This window comes from Alosa sapidissima, chromosome 12 (genome assembly GCF_018492685.1).
Source record: "Alosa sapidissima isolate fAloSap1 chromosome 12, fAloSap1.pri, whole genome shotgun sequence".
Lineage (NCBI taxonomy): Eukaryota > Metazoa > Chordata > Actinopteri > Clupeiformes > Clupeidae > Alosa > Alosa sapidissima.
In genome coordinates this window covers 9,209,308-9,228,917 of record NC_055968.1, presented here as the reverse complement: position 1 = coordinate 9,228,917, position 19,610 = coordinate 9,209,308, and the positions used below count along the sequence as shown (strand labels likewise).

Genomic DNA, 19,610 nt, shown 5'->3' with positions numbered 1-19,610 from the left:
GAAATGATAACTGAAAAAACTAAAAACCTTAGTTTGTGAGTAGGTAGGTAATTTATTTAAACGTGATGTAAAAGGTGATGCTGCGCCTGTTTTTTTTTTTTTTTTTTTTTTTTTATCGCATTCAACAGTATGGCCACAGTGCATAAACACAAACATAAACCGAGTGGGCAGTGAGCCCTGTCCAAGGTCCTGAACGAATTGGTTTATGACAGTCGGAAAAAATGTTGGCGAAATTCATATTCAGCTCTTTTAATATGTGCTGCTGCTTAACACAATTAACCCTCTTCTAACGTTACAGCGAAAAGCAATGCTCACGATTGCCGTCAGTTGTTATCACTGATCTTTATAGATCAGTGGTTGTTATGCTTCCGCACAAGCGCTACAGCCTGCCGCGCGGAGTAGCCTACCCACTGGGCGCGTGCCATCAAAACTAATCACACCGATTAGCATCAGTGTGCACCCGCAGCGGGACTAGACTGAGGAGTGAGAAGGAACGCGGGGGGAGAATAAAACCCTTCAACGCTTCGCTGTCGCTTGTCGTTGTCAGGAGATGCAAAAAAACAGTAGGCATCTGCTCGCTTCTTTGAAATTGTTTAACCACGCCACTGAACGATGAGGTCCACAGCGGTCCTAATGCTGCCCTGAGGCGGATTCGTAACCCTATAGTAAAGTGTGACTAATCTGGCCCAAGTCAGAGGCATTTCTACGGGGACAGAAGAGAGCACAAGCCACCTCGTAGTCCTACTTTTCAGGTAGGTTACAGTTGCAGTATGGTGTTTAGGGAACGTCAGCAGAGACGTTTTCCACGCATAGCACGCTGCATACGCTTCTATTTGTCTTGCGCGATTACAAGCATGAGATCATTTGTTTTCAGTCAGTTAGATTTTCAGAAACGCGGCAGAGAAAAGAACCTGGCAGTCGTGCACTGTGTCGGTGTGTGCTAGTGAACCACAGTGTGAGCCTACATGTTTAAATGGCAACTGAGCGAATTAACCTGTAGCTAATTGAAATATGTATAAAAGCTTATTTGAAAGTATGAAGCAATAGTGCTTTTTCCAGGCCTATAAGAATGAGCTGCTGACTTAAACCAGTAGAGAGAGAGTTGACCAGTTGACCCCAAAAGGCTCGTTTGCCTGCTTTAACAAATGTTCCATTGCTTAATCTCAGGATTGCAAGCAATTTCATTCAGCAAGTTCAGAGCTTAAGCTCTCCTAGTAACTCCTCTCGAAAACATTTCTCATTCAAACTGATAGATGTGGTGTTGTAGACTGACATACTGTAGTCCTATGGCTACTTCCCTGCGTAATGTTAATTGATTATGAGTAAGTACTGTGCAGTAGTGCTCCCTACAAGCTGATTGGAAGGTCCTGGCGGGTCCATATGCCGCGGTCAGAGTTGAATTAAGTGCTTACATTATTCAAAGCACTGGGCATTGAAATGTGATACTGAGGCCTTGCTTGTATTTTACTGCCTTAGCTCAGATATGGTGAGAAGCAATCTGGGACACCTGCAAGAAGAGCCAAAAAGTCTCCTTGCACTACTTGGCGTGTGTGTGAGTGTGTGTGCGTGTGTGTGTGTTGTTGTAAGATTTTTGTTTGCCTTAGAGCATACCCGTCAACATTTATCTTTCCAAAAACGGGAGATTTTTTTTCGGGGGGGGGGGGGGGTACCGGATCTGTGTTTGCATATTTAATACGTTTCATACACGTGTTTCAACACTGCATTTCGGTCGTTGCTTTTACCTTACCATTACCTTACGCATGCCAGTTATGTATCCACCAGCTGTCTGCCTGCAGCCTACTTCCAAAACTCCAAAGCTGCTTGCTGTCAGATTTGGTTCCGAGGGCACAAGTTCAGTGTATCAACAACACTCAATAACAGTTTATGTGATATGTTAATCAATTAAATTCCCAACAATTTCACAACAGCTAGTTCTGGAGTAGGCCATAGCCCGCTTGCTTACGACGAGACTCAGGCTGCGCAGTCGGCACCCGCTTCCTTATTTGGGTTTTGGGTTGCCAGGTTTTAGCCTATGACAAAACGGTTGAAATTGAAACTAAGTGATCGTGTATGTATAGGGGGCATTTCAAACACACTATGGCAACCTGAATGGATCAATGATTTTCAAATGAAGTTTGATGGGAGTTTTCCCGGAGAAATAACCAAACGGGAGGGTGCTGGGAGATGATCTTGAAATACGGGAGAAACCCGGGAAAAACGGGAGTGTTGACAGGTATGCCTTAGAGATGAGTGTCATGTATGTGTGTGCTATAATCATCCATTTACTCTTTAGGTGTTGTTTGTGAAACATGTTGCCTCTGTCAGTGAGACATATTTTGATCTGTTGCCCTGCCTTTAGAACCAAAAGACAACAATTTTATCATCAAAATTCTATAGCTGATGTTTTTAGTAAGGTCCCACCTTTGAAGGTTTTAGAATATCTTATTAGCATAGATTTTAAAAAATATATTTAAGTTTCTGTAACACACAGTGCTCTGGCCATTAAATAGCCTTAGTTGCGGAAATGGCCATAAATTAAACAAACAAACAAACAAACAATTGTGAAACATGTTAAAGATGGAAATGCATCAGTAGGCAGAAACAGAGAGAAAATAACTCCAGCATCTGTGGAATGTCATGTTCAAGGTGTTTGTGGAATCATGCTGCTTGTGTTGTGCCTTGGAGAAGGTTTGCCAGGCCTACACTCAGGCGGACTGGCGCCCTAGGCCTTATTTACTGTCTTGGGGTCAGTACTTGCCTGGATTCCACAGATGTCGGTCGTTACAACCTAATGGATATGATCCAAACACCAAAGGAGTAAACATTTCTTACTACATTGTGTGTGTGTGTGTGTGTGTGTGTGTGTGTGTAAGAGAGAGAGAGAGAGAGAAAGAGAGATAGAGAGATAGAGAGACTATTCAGTGATTTTCTGGTCTGGTTTGGCCTTGTGTGAAAACACAAATACACATGCACACATATGTATGCGCACACATACACACTTACTGTGCCATTTTGCCACTGGCGACAGGGTTTGTTTTTTTCATTAATAATGCATATTGGTGCGTTCATTAAGAGAGAAATGACAGCTTGCTTTTCTCTTCACTTCAGGAATGTGCTTATACATGCACTTTCTAGAGCTCTCTGTGTGTGTGTGTGTGTGTGTGTGTATGTGTCTGTGTGTGTGTGTGTGTGTGTGAGAGAGAGAGAGAGAGAGAGAGAGAGAGAGAGAGATTTTGTTTACGCATGTGTATAGGAATGCTCAATATGCAGTGTGTTTTAAATCAAACATGAAGAATATGCAGTATGTAAATTGAAAGCCCTCAAACCCATGTTAGTAATCTGTACACACACACACATGTCCACGTGCTATGTTGTTCATATTATGCACACACATAGACAGAAGATTAACAGGAACGTGCAAACACCTTCTTTGCTTTCCCTCTCATCATGGCATTGTCTTTCCCAGGGATTAGATGAGAGTGTGTATCTTCACATCAGTCAGGATTCAAAGAGACAGTGCGTAATCAGCGTTTAGGTGAGGAGAGGGAGATAGGGCAGGACTCATAAACTACCACCCAAAACAATGATGGATCACACACACACACACACACACAGAGAGAGAGAGAGAGAGAGAGAGAGAGAGAGACCAGTAGTACACACTATTGATTTTAATTGAGGGTAGAAGAGGCCTGGATCCCTGTCTGTGGTGCTGAAACCTTTTCAGTAAGTACCATGGACAATGACAATGGTCTAGTGAGAAATAAAGGGTGCAAAACAACAATTTGGCAACGGCAGTCAATTGTCTCTGTCTAGTAGACTGAAGTAAATGTGTCAGATGCAGAAATTATTTTGTGGAAGCACTATGTGTGTGTGTGTGTGTGTGTGTGTGTGTGTGTGTGTGTGTGTGTAAGGCCATTCATTTCATGGACAATTGTGGAGCGAGATGTGATGGAGTAAAACCATCAGTGGTGATTCAAACAAAGATATCATTTGTTTATTGTTATGTCATGTCGTGTACCCCCCCCCCCCCCCCAGGAAGCTTGAAACATACATTGAAAGAAACATACATTATTTATCCCTCTTTCTCTCTCTCTCTGTCTCTTTGTAATGTGTGTGTGAGAGACAGGTATCTCCTATACTGTCAGGGCATGGCCCTATCCCTTCCCATTTGAACTCTTGTCTCTTCTTTTCTTTTCTCCTAGTCCTCTCAGGCCCACCCCCCTCTGGTTCTTTTTGCAGTGGGTTGTGGCAGTAATCACTCTGTGTTGTTAATGTGCCCCCCCCCCCCCCCCCCCCACACACACACACACCCCTGCACAGCACAAGAGCCCCGAAGCGAAAGAGCCCATTCTCAACGCTGCACTTTCTCGCCTTTTTCAAAGAGAAGTCTTTCTCTCAACTCCACTCCTCTATCTCGCCAGATTAGTCACGTCACCTGCCTGTTCTCCTCTCGTTTTCTCTCTCTCTTCTATCTTTCTCTCTCTCTTTTCTTGTCTATTCCCACTCTCTGTCATACACACACTCTTGCACAAACACACTCTCTCTCACACACACACACACACACACACACACACACACACACACACACACACACAGACACACACCAGGCAGCACATGCAGCGAGGCTCACATCTCCTTTTGAAGAGCGACTGTGTTATTTGGCAAGTCGCCTTAGGGCACACTGGCATGCAGATGATGGCTGAATGAAATGGAGCTCTGACACTTATCTCCATCATACACACACATACACACACACACGTGCGTGCGCACGCACACACACACACTCACACACACACATGCATACACACACCTCAGAGAGAGCAGACCCATCATCCCACATCACAGGCCCAGCTTTTTGCCCCTGCCTAACGAGCCTTAATTGCTAATTGGGTGTCTAGGTGTGAAATGAGAATTCCAAACATGGAACAGGGCCGATTTTTCAAATCATTCTTTTTTTTCTCCACAGTTTCCTCATTTTTCTTCCATTTTAAAAGTGTCAAAGCCTCTCCTGTGACTTGCCCTTGAGCGAGGAGGAGAAGAAAAGGGGAACAACGGAGGGAGGTGAGCAGAGTGAAAAGGGGGATGCAGTCTGTTACACATTGTATTTGCTTTGGAAAAGGCGAGTATTTTGGTCCAACATATCACAGATTTGTGGTCGGTGGCGCTGAAGCTCAAAAGCAAGCAGTGGCCCATGTATGGGAATAAATTCATCAGTTTCCTTTAGTGTCAGCTTGTGTGGTTGTGCGTGTTTGCGTATTGAGTGGTGCTTTCATTGTTTGCAAAGCCCAGAAAAGAAATCCCCACATACAGAAAGATTGAGAAAGATAGTTACAGACACTCCTTTGTGATTTCTCCATAGTTGTAAACAAAGAAGCCCACCATTAACACCCAAATCTTTTTTATTTTCCTAAGCGTCTCTACAGTGACCACCACAAGCACACTGTTTACACAGGTCAATCATCAGGTGCAGCCATGCCTGAAGCCAGTCTGAAGTATTATTGATGGTATAGCCCTTAGTTATAGTTTCTATTAACTGGTCTCTTGTCATTGGATGGAAAGGTGAACATAAATAAATAAATAAATAAATAAATAATAAATAAAAAAAATAAAAAATATATATATATATATATATATACACACACTCTCTCTCTCTCTGTAATGCAGATGTCAGCTAGTCCAAACCATCTAGTCATACTGCAATAAAATGCTGTCCATTCTAGATGAGTGAACCTGATGTCAAATATCAGATGTTTTGTGCAGATGTTAAGGCAGGGTCTTAGCTACAGAATGCCTGTGTTCGTCTCTCAAGACAATGCTGGAGCATTTCATTATTTTTGAAACTTTAAAAGTTGGACTTTTATTGTTTTTTGAACGTGGTTTATATACTTTGCAGTTATTTACACTTGTCAGAATTGTTGATCTGTTTAATCAAGCCCATAGAAAAGAAAAATGGACCTGTTCAGGCTAACTGTAGCACTGATATTTTAGTAGAGCCTATTGAAATGAGTGGCCTAGAAGATGGAGATGAGATGAGGTAAACCCCATGATTTGAGTTAAAGATTTTGTATAGTGGACACAGAAGATTTTAACCTCCATTGTCCCCTTTTAGTTAAACACAAATATTAAACAAGAGGACACCTGATCTACAGTTGGCAGGGGCAGAGTGGGAGACTTGTGAGCCCCTCCCAACAGGGGTGGAGGTGTTGATGAGAGAGCGACCCAACTTGACCTGATTCTTTTCAGTGGGGAAATCCAGTGCTACTTAAAACATGCCACAGCCACTCATCTGCAATTGTCAGTAGTCTGTAGCCATCTCATACCTCTATGTCAGGTCATCAGGTCTGTTAGCCATCTCATATACGCATCTTATACCTGCATGTCAGGTCATCAGGTCTGTAGCCATCTCATACGCATCTCATACCTGCATGTCAGTCATCTGTAGCCATCTCATACGCATCTCATACCTGCATGTCAGTAGTCTGTAGCCATCTCATACGCATCTCATACCTGCATGTCAGTAGTCTGTAGCCATCTCATACGCATCTCATACCTGCATGTCAGTCATCTGTAGCCATCTCATACGCATCTCATACCTGCATGTCAGGTCATCAAAGGTGTTGTTACCACATTATTACCAGGGCTGTGGGGAGAGGCCACAGGGACAGAGAGTGAGGAGCTATGGTCGTAATAGTCCAGGCTATTTGAGGGCACAGCAAAGAACTGTGCAGGGATATCATGCTCTTTTGAAGATCACAGATATCCGCCGACGGGGAATTCTCTGGATTCCCCCGATTACCACTCTGCTAATGACAGTTGGGGTAGGTCAAGGTCATGGAGAGAAACCTCCTCCTTCCTGACAGGATGTGGTTTAGCTGTAGTAATCACTGGCATGGTGTTAAAACATGCAAAAACATAACCTACCATGGCTGTATTTTATGCGCGTATATCTGTGTGTGTGTGTGTGTGTGTGTGTGTGTGTGTGTGTGTGTGTGTGTGTGTGAGTGTGTGTGTGTGTGTGTGAGAGAGAGAGAGAGAGAATCTGTGTGTGTGTGGTAAGAAAGGCAAGTGTGAATGGCGCTCAAGAACAAAAGTGAGAAACTGAGCCTTTTAAAGCTGTCCCTTAGGCTATAGTATATTTGTGTGTGTGTGTGTGTGTGTGTGTGTGTGTGTGTGTGTGTGTGTGCTCGCGCTCGTGTGCAGTCTGTTAATATTACAGTGCCACAGAGGAGTGGATCTCTATCAAGGTCAGCTATCACCCATAGGGACACGTGTGTGCATGTGTGCAGTTTAGAAAGAGACAATTGTGGGTATGTCTGTGTATGTGGAAACGTGTCAAAAAGAAAATGCGTTATTGTGTTATATATTTGTGTGTGTGTGTGTGAGAGAAAGAGAGAGAGAGAATAGAAGACTGAAAGGTTGCAAGAGAATATCTTATGTGACAAATGTAATGGAACATTTATCTGAAGACATTAATATCTCGCTAGTCTCTGTCATCAGATGCATCTCTTGCATTCCCGTTATGTACCCAATCAGCTGTTGTTGCTTTCATATCACAAAGCCTGTGAGTCTGCAAGTTGTTATTGAAGTTTTATTTACCTTTTACCTTTACCTTTTCTTACTATCTATATCGTGTGTGTATGTGTGTGTGTGTGTGTGTGTGTGTGTGTGTGTGTGTGTGTGTGTGTGTGTATGGATTTGCAGTATTTGTGTGTACCGGTGTCTGCAGTGTATTGCAGGGGTTCTCTGTGAGAAATGTATTTGTCATCAAAGACTTACTCTTTCAGCCAATCATGTTTGCTGGGCCAATACAACACATAACAGACTGCTCTCTCCCTCTATCCCTCTGTCTTTCTGTGTGTGTGTGTGTGTGTGTGTTTGTGCAGTGTGTGTGTGTGTGTGTGAGTGTTTAATTTGGGAATGCCCCCCTTCTCCCTGCACCTTTAAGAGCGCGTGTCTGTGCTAGTGGCTGAAGGTCACTAAAACACCGAACACTCTCGGCTCCGCTGCGGTCCAATATAGCGCATGCGCACTGCCTCGGGACTGGGACACACAGACCGCAATATGGCGAGAATGCCTGGAAGCCGTGAGCGCAGTTACAGCGACGAGCGGGAAGAGGGGATGGGGGACCATGAGAGGAAAGAAGAGGAGGAAGAAGCGGGAGAAGAGGAAGAAGAAGAAGAAGAGGATGGAGAGATCCAGGAGATACAGATCACTGGAGATGAGGAAGGAGAGTTTGAGGAGGAGTGGGAGCACGAGGAGGAAAGAGGGGTGCCTGACAGTTGCGCATCAGACCAGACCGAGGAAGACTCGGTCGTTATGCGCAATACGGACCGGCACGGCGGGGGCGAACTGGAGGAAGAGGAGGACGTCACAGCCGCGGGGATGGACTCCGACCGCTCTCGTCTGAGTGAAAACACACGCCTGGCCACCCGGTACGCGGTCCGAATATTCCGCGAGTACCTGAGCGAGAAATCGCAGAGTCCGGACTTTGAGAGCATGGACAAGGAGTCTCTGTGTCGCGTGCTGCGCTCCTTCTACGCAGAGGCGCGCTCCAAGAGCGGGCAGCTCTACAGCAAGTCCTCGCTCATCAGCATTCGTAGTTCTCTCAACCGGTACCTGAATGAACCACCTTATTGTCGCGCACTGGACCTCACCAAGGACCCCGAGTTACGGGGTGCGAACCTGACGCTTGCCGCTGTCATCAGGAAACTCGAGGAACAGGGTGCCGGTCCGGTGGTGCAGAAACAGGCGATAACGCGCGCTGACCTGAGGAAACTCTATACCTCTCCCGTGTTCTGCGCCAGCTCACCCTTTGGGCTGCTCAATAAAGTGTGGTTCGAAACCTGCATGTACTTCTGCACGCGCGGACGTGAGAATCAGCGCGAATTGGAAGAGGACTCCTTCGGGCTCGCGATGGATGAAGATGGGCGAAAGTTTGTGTACTTCAAAGCGCTCGGTCCTTACCATAAATCGCGCTCTGCGTCTTGGACTAAAAAAAGATCTGATTCGGACGAGGACAATCTCCCCCGTATGTACGAAACTGGAACAGAGTTTTGCCCGTATGCCAGTTTTGTTAAATACCTCGCTAAACGGAACCCGCTGTGCAAGGCATTTTTCCAGCGTCCGCGGGATCACTGTGGGGAGAGAGACGCGACCTGGTACGAGAACAAAGCGATTGGCAAGAATCTGCTTGGCACCAGGATGCAGATGCTGTCGCGTGCGGCCAAACTGTCCAAGACCTACACTAACCACTGCATCGGCGCCGTCTCCATAGCAACGCTGAATAGCATCGCCGGCATTGGGTCAAAGTTAGCTCCCTCGCTGCGCATCCCACCGGAAACGGTCCAGCTACTGCTGCCGTATGTGCAGCACGTGGAGGAGGAGGATGCAATTGCACTCAAACCGCAGAGAGCGAACAAACGCCCGAGGACTCTAGTCTATCCGATAAATGCGGCAGAAACAGAGGCTTCGCCACCGAAACAGCGGCACGAGGACACTCCGGCCATAAAAACTGCGGCGGACTCCGCTCCGCAGCTGGCTGCACACGATCAGAACAGTCAGGCAGCCTCCCCTGCTGTAGCGCCTCCAGCGCAGGTAGGCAGACGAAGACGCTTGCTTTGGCTCACAGAAGAAAATGCCTTCTGTTTGAGTGTGTTTTGGGGTATATTTCGTTTTCCAGAGGTAACGCCACATTCTGTCAAATACATGAAAAGATCATTTTGGTCAACATAATGCACGGTTTGCTTTTTGAGGAATTTCTCATTTGACCTATCGAAAGCTGAAGTGCCTCTGGCTGCCTGCAATACTTTACTGCTAAGAAAACAGTAGCCTATTTAATTGAACCGTTTATGTCTAGGAAGGGTCTATATGTGCGCTTGTTTCTGTTCAAGCTGAAAGCTGAGGTTTTCCATTATTCACCCCAAAAGATAAAAATGTTGGAGCTTGACCCAGTCTCTGTCTTGCTGTTAGGTTATCTGTTGCATTTGTTGACAATCAAACATATGGGAATGTGGACATATTTATTCAAATACTTATTTAGAAACATTTTTTTTTTCAATGGTGATCAAGTTGAATTACATTGCAGGCTTCATTGCAATTCATGTTGTAAGCATAACAATACATTTAATGCATACACAAACTCAAATACATTACTCTGCTTTAAGACCACTCCAATTCCTGTATGTTGTGTGTAATGGAGAATGTTTTGCCAAACTGTTGTGTGTATGCAGGACACTCACCACAGCAGCATGTCAGGTCGCCCCCTGCTTGTACAGTCACCTGCCTCCCCTATCGGTTGCCATGGGATACCCACGCCAGCTCAGCTCAGCAAAACCAATGCACCGGTCCATATCGATGTGGGAGGCCATATGTACACCAGCAGTCTCGCCACACTGACCAAGTACCCAGAGTCAAGGTACAGACACATGCGCGCGTGCACACACACACACACACACACACACACACACACACACACACACACAGAAAGTAAAGACACAGTATACCTTGGTAACAGTTAATGAAACGCCAGAAGCATCTATAGAGATCAGCCACATCATGAGAATGTCTTTGCCACTAACATACAGGGCCTGCTTGGATGTAAGCTTGTTGCAGTGTTGCATGCACTGATTTATGCAACAACTATTTATGCAATCGAAAGTGAAGCAGCTAAGCTGAAGGCAGAACTGAACTGCCTACGGTTACAGTGGTCTCTGTTCTCTCCGGCAGCAGTGTGTTTTCACAGCTCTGTTGCTGTTCAGGAGAACAAGTGAGGAAGTAAAGAATAAAGGACTACTGAAGAGATTTATTAATGAGCTAATCTGGTGAAGTAAAGAATAAAGGACTACTGAAGAGATTCATAAATGAGCTAATCTGGTGAAGAGATTCATAAATGAGCTAATCTGGTGAAGTGACTACTGAAGAGATTCATTAATGAGCTAACATGGTGAAGTAAAGAATAAAGGACTACTGAAGAGATTCATTAATGAGCTAATCTGGTGAAGAGATTCATAAATGAGCTAATCTGGTGAAGTGACTACTGAAGAGATTAATTAATGAGCTAATCTGGTGAAGTAAAGAATAAAGGACTACTGAAGAGATTAATTAATGAGCTAATCTGGTGAAGTAAAGAATAAAGGACTACTGAAGAGATTCATAAATGAGCTAATCTGGCGAAGAGATTAATAAATGAGCTAATCTGGTGAAGTGACTACTGAAGAGATTAATTAATGAGCTAATCTGGTGAAGTAAAGAATAAAGGACTACTGAAGAGATTCATTAATGAGCTAATCTGTTGAAGAGATTCATAAATGAGCTAATCTGGTGAAGTGACTACTGAAGAGATTCATTAATGAGCTAATCTGGTGAAGTAAAGAATAAAGGACTACTGAAGAGATTCATAAATGAGCTAATCTGGCGAAGAGATTCATAAATGAGCTAATCTGGTGAAGTGACTACTGAAGAGATTCATTAATGAGCTAACCTGGTGAAGTAAAGAATAAAGGACTACTGAAGAGATTCATTAATGAGCTAATCTGGTGAAGTGACTACTGAAGAGATTCATAAATGAGCTAATCTGGTGAAGAGATTCATAAATTAGCTAATCTGGTGAAGTGACTACTGAAGAGATTCATAAATGAGCTAATCTGGTGAAGTGACTACTGAAGAGATTCATTAATGAGCTAATCTAGTGAAGAGATTCATAAATGAACTAATCTGGTGAAGTGACTACTGAAGAGATTCATTAATGAGCTAATCTGGTGAAGTGTGCCGTGTGTCACCAGTGGACATTCCATCGTTTGCTATCTGAAACACTCCAGGTTTCCTGCCACACCTCCTGGTCATTTTGCAAACTTTGGTGTTTAATACTTATTAAATACTTACTATAACTATTTCCTGCACAAGCAAATCAACCACCAAACTGTGTGTGTGTGTGTGTGTGTGTTGTATTACAAAAGTATTTTTTTTGCATGTGTTGTTACGGCCCTTCCTCTGTCCAGGATTGGTCGTTTGTTTGACGGTTCCGAGCCCATTGTGTTGGACAGTCTGAAGCAACACTACTTCATTGACCGCGACGGCCTCATGTTCCGCTACATCCTCAACTTCCTGCGTACCTCTAAACTCCTCCTCCCAGATGATTTTAAGGTGCGGCTCCCCGACTCTGTCTTTCTTTCACAGTGGTGTTGTGTGAGTGTGTGTGTCCATGTGGAGACCTCTCAAGATGTCGTGCAGTTTAAACATGTTTGTTTATGCAGTGATTAGGCAAGGCAAGTTTTTACATTTCATACAGAGGCAATTCAATATGATTTACATAAACAGAAGAAAATAAGAGTAAATTATATTACTTAAACAAATAAAAAGTCTGTAAAAGTAAAAAACATAAAATCACATGCATGCACAGCTCTAAAATCTAGTAGTTGGCTGCGTTGGCTATGGACTTGATAAAGCACAGTGGACCAAAACCAGCAGACAACATGGCATTGCAAATGATCGCCAACATCTTGTCCTACCACACTTTGTCCTTCCAGCCAACTTTCCATGGATAGGCCTCCACACAGCAATCTGCAAACAGCCAGCTCTTTCATGACCTTCTGTGGCTTTCCCTTCTTGTGTGGGGTGTCAATGATCATCTTTTGGACAACTGTTAAGTCAGCTCATGATTAAGGCATCTTCATGATTAGAGCTGTGTTTACTGAACAAGACAAGAGAGATACACTGTATGTATACTGTACGAATAGAAATTTACTCAAATGGAAACTTCACACTGGATTTCAATTCACTTTCCGAATGAAATGCAAAATATACTTTCTTCTGAAAAAACAAAATAATACTTGGACCACTGAGCAACTTTCTAGTACATTTTCTCCTTAGCCCAGGTAAGGCACTTCTCTGGTCTCTGGTTCAGAAGTGGTTTGCTACTAGTAGGAATGTGACAGTTGTGGCCCATTTCCTGAAGACTTCTGTGTGGTGGCTCTTGATGCTCTGACTCCAGCCCCAGTCCACACTTGTGAAGCTCTCTTAAGTTCTTCAATCCCAGTTTTATTGGCCATAATTAGTGAATTTATATTAACAAAAAAAAATCTTTATGAAAAACATTGAACTTTTCCACTTTTAACTGTATCTTTCTCCCTTACTCTTTCTGTCATTCATTTCTAAAGTGTGTCCTAACCGTCGTCCATTTCTTCACCCCTGTGTGCCTTTCCCCCCCTCTGTCCCTCTCCTTGAGCGTCTGTTTCTCCCTCCGTCCCCTCTGTGCAGGACTTAGCGCTGCTCTACGAGGAGGTGAAGTACTTCCAGCTGGACCCCATGCAGACGGAGCTGGATCGCTGGCGTGGGGAGCGCGAGGCCGGCCGGGCGTCCCGGGCCTGCGAGTGCGTGGCGGTGCGCGTGACGCCCGAGCTGGGCGAGCGCATTGCGCTGAGCGGCGAGCGGAGCCTGGTGGAGGACGTCTTCCCCGAGGTGGGCGACGTCATGTGCGAGGCGCTGAGCGCGGGCTGGAACCAGGACCACACCCACGTCATCCGCTTCCCCCTCAACGGCTACTGCCAGCTCAACTCAGTACAAGTAGGAGACTTTTAGGAGATGGGGGGGGGGGGGGGTATGTGTTTGTGTATGTTTGCTCACACACATATACAAACACATACACACACACACACACACACACACACACACACACACACACACACACACAGACAGAGACTCTAGAGTTCTCACTCTAGAACTCACATACTAGAAGCTGCAGCTGCAGGCAATACAGGTTATTGTGAAGATGCCATATTTGACATTTTGACATACTTTCTGGCCCTGCAATTAATTGGCATCTGTAAGTTGCTTTGGATAAAAGCGTCTGCCGAATAAATCAAGATAAAGATCTCACAGGGAGGCGACACTGCAATCAATGGAACTGGCTAAATTAGACCTGTTTTCTAAAACTATTTTTACGCTATATGAACGGAGCGCTTCAGTTGCAGACCCGGAGTAGCCCCCCTGTAAGTCTTACCCACACACACACTCATACTTTCCAGTGATTGGGCCATGTTGAGTGGCTCTTCTAACTGTTCTCTGGTCAGTGTGCCCTCTCTAGTAAAAGCTCACTTTGGTTCATTTAATAACATGGCCCTGCCCCTGACTTGGTTTTGTCCCAATGCAGTTGATATTAGGCAGTTGCTGGAAGCTGAATCTCCTGTTTATGTTCAGGTTTGTTGGGGGGGGTAAGGGGGATGTGCAACTGGTTACCATATTAGGATTCACGTGCCCACAGGGACCCGGTTCGAGTTGGGCCTGGGTCATTTCCTGGTCCCACCCCATCTTTCTCTCACTTCTCCACTGTCCTGTCAGATTAAAGGCATACCCCCACCCCCGCACCCCCCAAAAAGGTTTGTGTGTAAATGATTCTGTGTGCTCTTCTGAGCCTATCGTATTTATTGTGCGTAAAATGACCTCTGTATGACCACACTGCTGAATGTCTTGCCGTGTTTAGATGACACCTTCACTTCATTTTGAATAGACGCACTAAACCTACAGTAGACCTTAGGAGTGTTTTTACAGAATTCTGTTGTGTAGACAGAGTAGCTAAAGACTGACATATGCATTGAGATTTTAAGTGCTATTCACCGTTGTTTTGCTGTGGGCATGATCAAATTGGGAGTTGTTGGTTTGCGAAGTGTGGAGGAAAAACTGTTCGAACATTGCCACACACATACGCATGCAGTCAGGCATGAATATGTGAACATACTCTCAGTCTTTCCTGCTTACATATATACACATTCCCACATATATTATTCAGTGAATCCTGAATTGATTTTGTATGTTTTGTATATTTGCTTGTTGGCGAGTGTATCCGTGAATGTCTGTGTGAATGCGTATCTGTGCATGATGTCTGTATGTCTTCAGGCACTAGGAATTCAGTTGGGTTATTAACGGCTCTTCCCTGTGGCGTCTGCAGAATATACTAATGGAGGAGAGACACGGAGGGGGAGTGAGGACAGCATGAGTGAGAGAGGTCAAATCATAATGCACGACGGAGAGAGAGAGAGAGAGAGAGAGAGAGAGAGAAATAGGGGGAAGAGTGAGAGAAAGAGAGATAGAGAGAAAGAGGGGGAAGAGTGAGAGAGAGAGAGGCAGGAGGGGGAGATTTGAGGGAAAGAATAAGGGGATTTGGGTTGAAGGGGGGGGGGCACACCTCCTTAGGGCACACTAATGGAATGTAATCTCACTGCTCTCTGGAGAGCATCTCTGCTCTGGAAAACTATCAGCCTGTTTACATGGGTCTCAGGGAAACAGAAATACAGCACAGTTTTTAAAAATGCTCTCTCATTCTGTTTCTGTGTGTGTGTGTGTGTGTGCTTCTCTGTGAGTTTGCACATGTATGAATGTGTCTTTGTGTGTTTGTGTGCGTGTGTGTGCTTCTGTGTGTGCTTCTGTGTGTGTCTGTTTATGTATGCTTTTGTGTGTGTATGCGTGTGTGTGTGTGTGTATGCTTCTCTGTGTGACTCTTTATGTATGCTCTTGTGTCTCTCTCTGTGTGTGTGTGTGTGTGTGTGTGTGTGTGTGTGTGTAGGTGCTGGAGCGACTCCAGCAGAGAGGCTTTGAGATCGTGGGCTCGTGTGGCGGGGGCGTGGACTCGTCCCAGTTCAGCGAATACGTCCTGAGGCGTGAGGTCGGGCGAAGCCCTCGCGGGGTCACCTCCGTCATCTGCATCAAGCAGGAGCCCCTCAACTAGAACCAGGGGTCACTGGATGTGACCTACCATCTAAACATGGATGCTCTGTTTGGAGGACCACATAATCGACTCACTGAATAACTGCACCACTGCAGACTGAAACTGTGTCAGAGGGCTCTTTTGAGGGCAAACGCCTCCAGCCAATTTTTAAAAAACGAAAGTTTGTTTTAAAACTTCACAGAGACTTTGATCCTCATGAAAGTGATTGTCTTCTCGGGTAGAAGAAAGAATGGTAGAAACTAATATGAGCATCTATTATGAAGAAGCAATGAATCAGTGACAACTCACAAGTTTATATAGGATATCATGTCAAAATGACTTCAAGTAGCGTATGAACCACATTCTTGAAATGTTTGAATGAATTACATAATCTGTGTCATCTTTTCATTGGCAGCTACTTCATCTCTACTACTACTACCACTACTACTACTACTACAACAACACACACACACACACACAATAAGGAGATACTTCAGGTCAGTTGTGTTTTATCTGGTGCCACTCAGAAAGATAAAAAACATGTGACGTTTGCAATAATGCAGAGTACACAACACGATTGTCTTTGCCATGTTTGTTTCTGCCAGTGTCAGTGGTCATATCCAAGAAGAGAAAGAGAGTTCTACAACCTAACTTCCCACACACACACAGCCATGTACAACAAGTGTCTGTGAAATGACAGCTGGCAGGACAGAAACAACCACCACTGAATGGAAGTTTCTGCATATTTTCCCCAACAGGTCTATAGGCCTATTTGTTTGTTCATAGTGGACAAAGACCTTTATTCTGGCTCACCTGTAATTGTCATCTGATTTCTGGAGAAGAGTCAATGCAGGGTTCATAGATGTTTATGAAATTCTGGCAAGTATAATGTAAGGCAATGCAAACTCAAAAAGTACAGTCTTTGGCACTTAACTCATGGCTCATTCTATGGACTTTTCATAAACAGCACATTATTTGAATCAAACCGTTCCTGCAAGACCAGACTTACAAGACAAAATAAGAGTTAAAATCTACCAGACCTTAATCACGACGAATGTAATTTGATTCTGACAATAAAAGTTTCTTAAGAAAAACGAATTTTGTGTCGTTATTTCTCAATAAAAAATTAACACAAAGACATACCAAGGCAACAATTGGGCAGGTTTATCTTTTAATAGAATAATGTGTTTTAAGATTAAACTAATTGTGTAAATTGAACACGCGGTGAGCTGTGATAAGGGGCGTACACGAAGTGTGACCTCCCTCTCAATTCAAGCGTTAATCTAACGCTGTACAAACGTTTACGAGAGACTGAAGCTGATGGGGAATAGGATTTACATCACCAAAGCAGAACGCATCACTGATTCCAGGCAACTCCCATGGTAGCTCTTCATGTCTGCAAACAGCAGTTCAGAGTGCAGCCAAACACAACAGACATCTGAGAACGCGTGCCAAACTTCAGCAGATGCAGGCGCTGGGGAAACTTCTACGATTGAGGGAAGCGATGTAGCGCAACTAGCAAGTACAGACAGGCAGGCTTCGCCCCACAACGCCGCAGATGACGCCAGGCTCGGTAGCCATGACCCCAAGCCAAGCATTATCAGTAATGACAAAGCGGTGTCCAACTCGCCGGCCTCGCACAGGCCATCGCCGCCAAGTACTGCGACTGGTGGTGGCGGTGGTACGGTGGGTCAGACAAACGTGTCACCCATCCAGGTTTGTCCGACTAGTAGTGTGGCGTCTCCTCGTATCTCAGTGCCAAAGGCCCAGACTACTCCCACTCAACCAACAATGGTGAAGACTGTCGCCCCTACTCCTCCAAGGACACCTGCACTAAAAACCAGTGTGGCCATGGTAAGGCCACCACAAACCGCTTCAGTCCAGCTTCCTGCAACATTCCAGATCCCGCCGGGTAGGTCTACGCTTGCGCTGTCTCCTGCTTTTCAATTACCTTACCACTGACATTATTGCCCGTGTCACGTTTCTGCAGTGCTGTCACCATGTTGTCAATATAAAATGTATTTGCCTTACGTCCTCTCTCTCTGTCGCAGGTATGGTGCTGGTGCGTAGCGACAGCGGGCAGCTAATGCTCGTATCCCAGCAGGCTTTAGCGCAGGCTCAGAGAGTCGTCAATAACCCAGGCCTGGTCCAGGTATGCGTTTATGTGTGTTCACACAGGTCGCATATTGGTGTGCTGTATGCACTTTTCATAACATTTTATAGAAGGTATTTAAGTAAAGTAAGTATGTCTCTAAGTAAATGGATTATCAATGTATTGGCTGTACATTGGACTTATTGGATTTAATCGGCCTGGGGGTCTGTTTTTCAGCCATCTGCGGCCACTGTCATCAGGAAGCCCGGATCTGCCCCGATCATCAGAGTCTGCCCTCCTGTCAGCACTCCCAGGGCCACCTACACCATGGGGACCATTCCACCAAGGCCTAGCTCCACCACAGGGCCCACCTTACAGAGGCCCAATGCTGTGGGAAGGGTTGCCTACAGGCCCACCACAGCTGTGGGGACCATCACTCAGAGGCCCAGCTCCACCATGGGGACCAATACGCAGAGGCCCAGCTCTGCCGTGGGGACCATTCCCCAGAGAGCCAGCTCTGCCGTAGGAACTGTCCCCCAGAGACTCAGCTCAGTTGTAGGAGCAACTCGTCAACACATCACTTCCACGACAGGAGCCACCATCATTAAGGTAGAGTGGGCGCTGTTATCCACTATCATTAAAGTAGACCACGGCGCACACTGTGATCAACCGTCTCAGAAAGCAGGGGTGTTGTGTTGCCAGACTGGTGGGTTAGAAAGTGGGCGTGTGTGATGAAGACATTCACAGGTAGCTAGGTAACCGCCTGAAAAGTCCCCCCAGAGACCGTAACCCTTCAGATTCTCTTCTCATGCATGTTACATCTTCTTTACATAATGCACATTTAAAGTAGAACAGCCAGGTGTGGGTGGTTAGGGGGGTCATACACAGAACCTTGTGCATCTTTAATTTGAGCTGGGTAGATATTGTGGCTTGTGATGGCAATTACAGCTTACTTAGGTTGCATACATATATATGAAATTTAGTTGTGTTGATTTGTTGACAGCCACTAGTAGTACCTTGAAGAGCGAAGTAGACTATTAGACTACTCTTTTCTGAAAGAGCCTTTTTTGTATTTTACCGCTATTCACTGATATCCTGAAGATAATTATATCCCTTTTCCTTTCGTTTTTTTAACAAATATGACATCAGGCTTCTGTAGCTGGACTCTCCACCACTCCAGCTGTGGGTCAGTCAAGCCACCCAGGAGGCCTCGCCCCCCGAATTCTTTCAACAAATGTCCCCACCAAACCCAAGACTGCTCCCTCCAATGCCGTTTCCTCGGTGAGCCCTTAAATCACTCTTTTAGGAGATGATTGTATTATACTCTCAGACTCCGTGGGCGTGCCTTTAGAATCACATTATTTGTTAAATTGTATTGATCCATCAGGTGTTATGATTGTCTCATTGTCTTACTGACATTTTAACCGTGCAGATCCATGACCCTGTGAAAGCAAAGACTGCATACATTTTGATGTGCTGATACAATACAAAACAAAATCATGGAGAAAAAACATGAGACTGAATTAGGGTGTGATGGTCAGGGCGGTCCAAGCCCCCACTCGGGGCCGGATAAAACTGGTTTGACCTCCTGGCTAGAGTGAGATAAGACTAATGCAGAAGGAGTTTTCTATAAAGTTTTAATAAACTGCTCATTTAAATGGGCTTTTATTAAGGCCCAGATAGAGCTCATTATTTAAGGTTATGGCTGCTGTCATGGATGAGGTATATTTTTCTCTTAACTTACTGTACAGTATGTGAGTGTGTGAAGTCTGGTGGTATACTATAGAGTATGTGAGTGTGTGAAGTCTGGTGGTATACTAT

General features: G+C 44.9%; 2 protein-coding genes across 5 annotated transcripts in view; both read left to right on the top strand.

Moving 5' to 3' along the window:
• The first annotated feature begins 515 nt into the window (after nt 1–515).
• Nucleotides 516–16,742, top strand: LOC121724856 (BTB/POZ domain-containing protein KCTD1-like). 2 transcript variants are annotated; one of them, XM_042111741.1, is made up of 5 exons: nt 516–752; nt 10,230–10,414; nt 11,997–12,141; nt 13,255–13,560; nt 15,557–16,742. In XM_042111741.1, the coding sequence occupies exons 2-5, from the start codon at nt 10,248–10,250 to the stop codon at nt 15,716–15,718; spliced, it is 780 nt and encodes a 259-aa protein (XP_041967675.1). In that variant the 5' UTR covers nt 516–752; nt 10,230–10,247; the 3' UTR covers nt 15,719–16,742. The 2 variants fall into 2 exon arrangements, with proteins under 2 accessions (XP_041967675.1, XP_041967674.1); XM_042111740.1 differs by lacking the exon at nt 516–752 and having other exon boundaries at nt 10,224–10,414.
• A 207-nt stretch (nt 16,743–16,949) lies between these two features.
• Nucleotides 16,950–19,610, top strand: part of taf4b (TAF4B RNA polymerase II, TATA box binding protein (TBP)-associated factor) — an 18,366-nt gene continuing 15,705 nt past the window's right edge. For all 3 annotated transcript variants that reach the window (XM_042111700.1, XM_042111701.1, XM_042111702.1), the window contains exons 1-4: nt 16,950–17,609; nt 17,749–17,849; nt 18,027–18,398; nt 18,939–19,070. In XM_042111700.1, the coding sequence (XP_041967634.1) occupies nt 17,090–17,609; nt 17,749–17,849; nt 18,027–18,398; nt 18,939–19,070 (1,125 nt within the window). In that variant the 5' untranslated portion in view covers nt 16,950–17,089. The remainder of the gene's footprint in view (nt 17,610–17,748; nt 17,850–18,026; nt 18,399–18,938; nt 19,071–19,610) is intronic.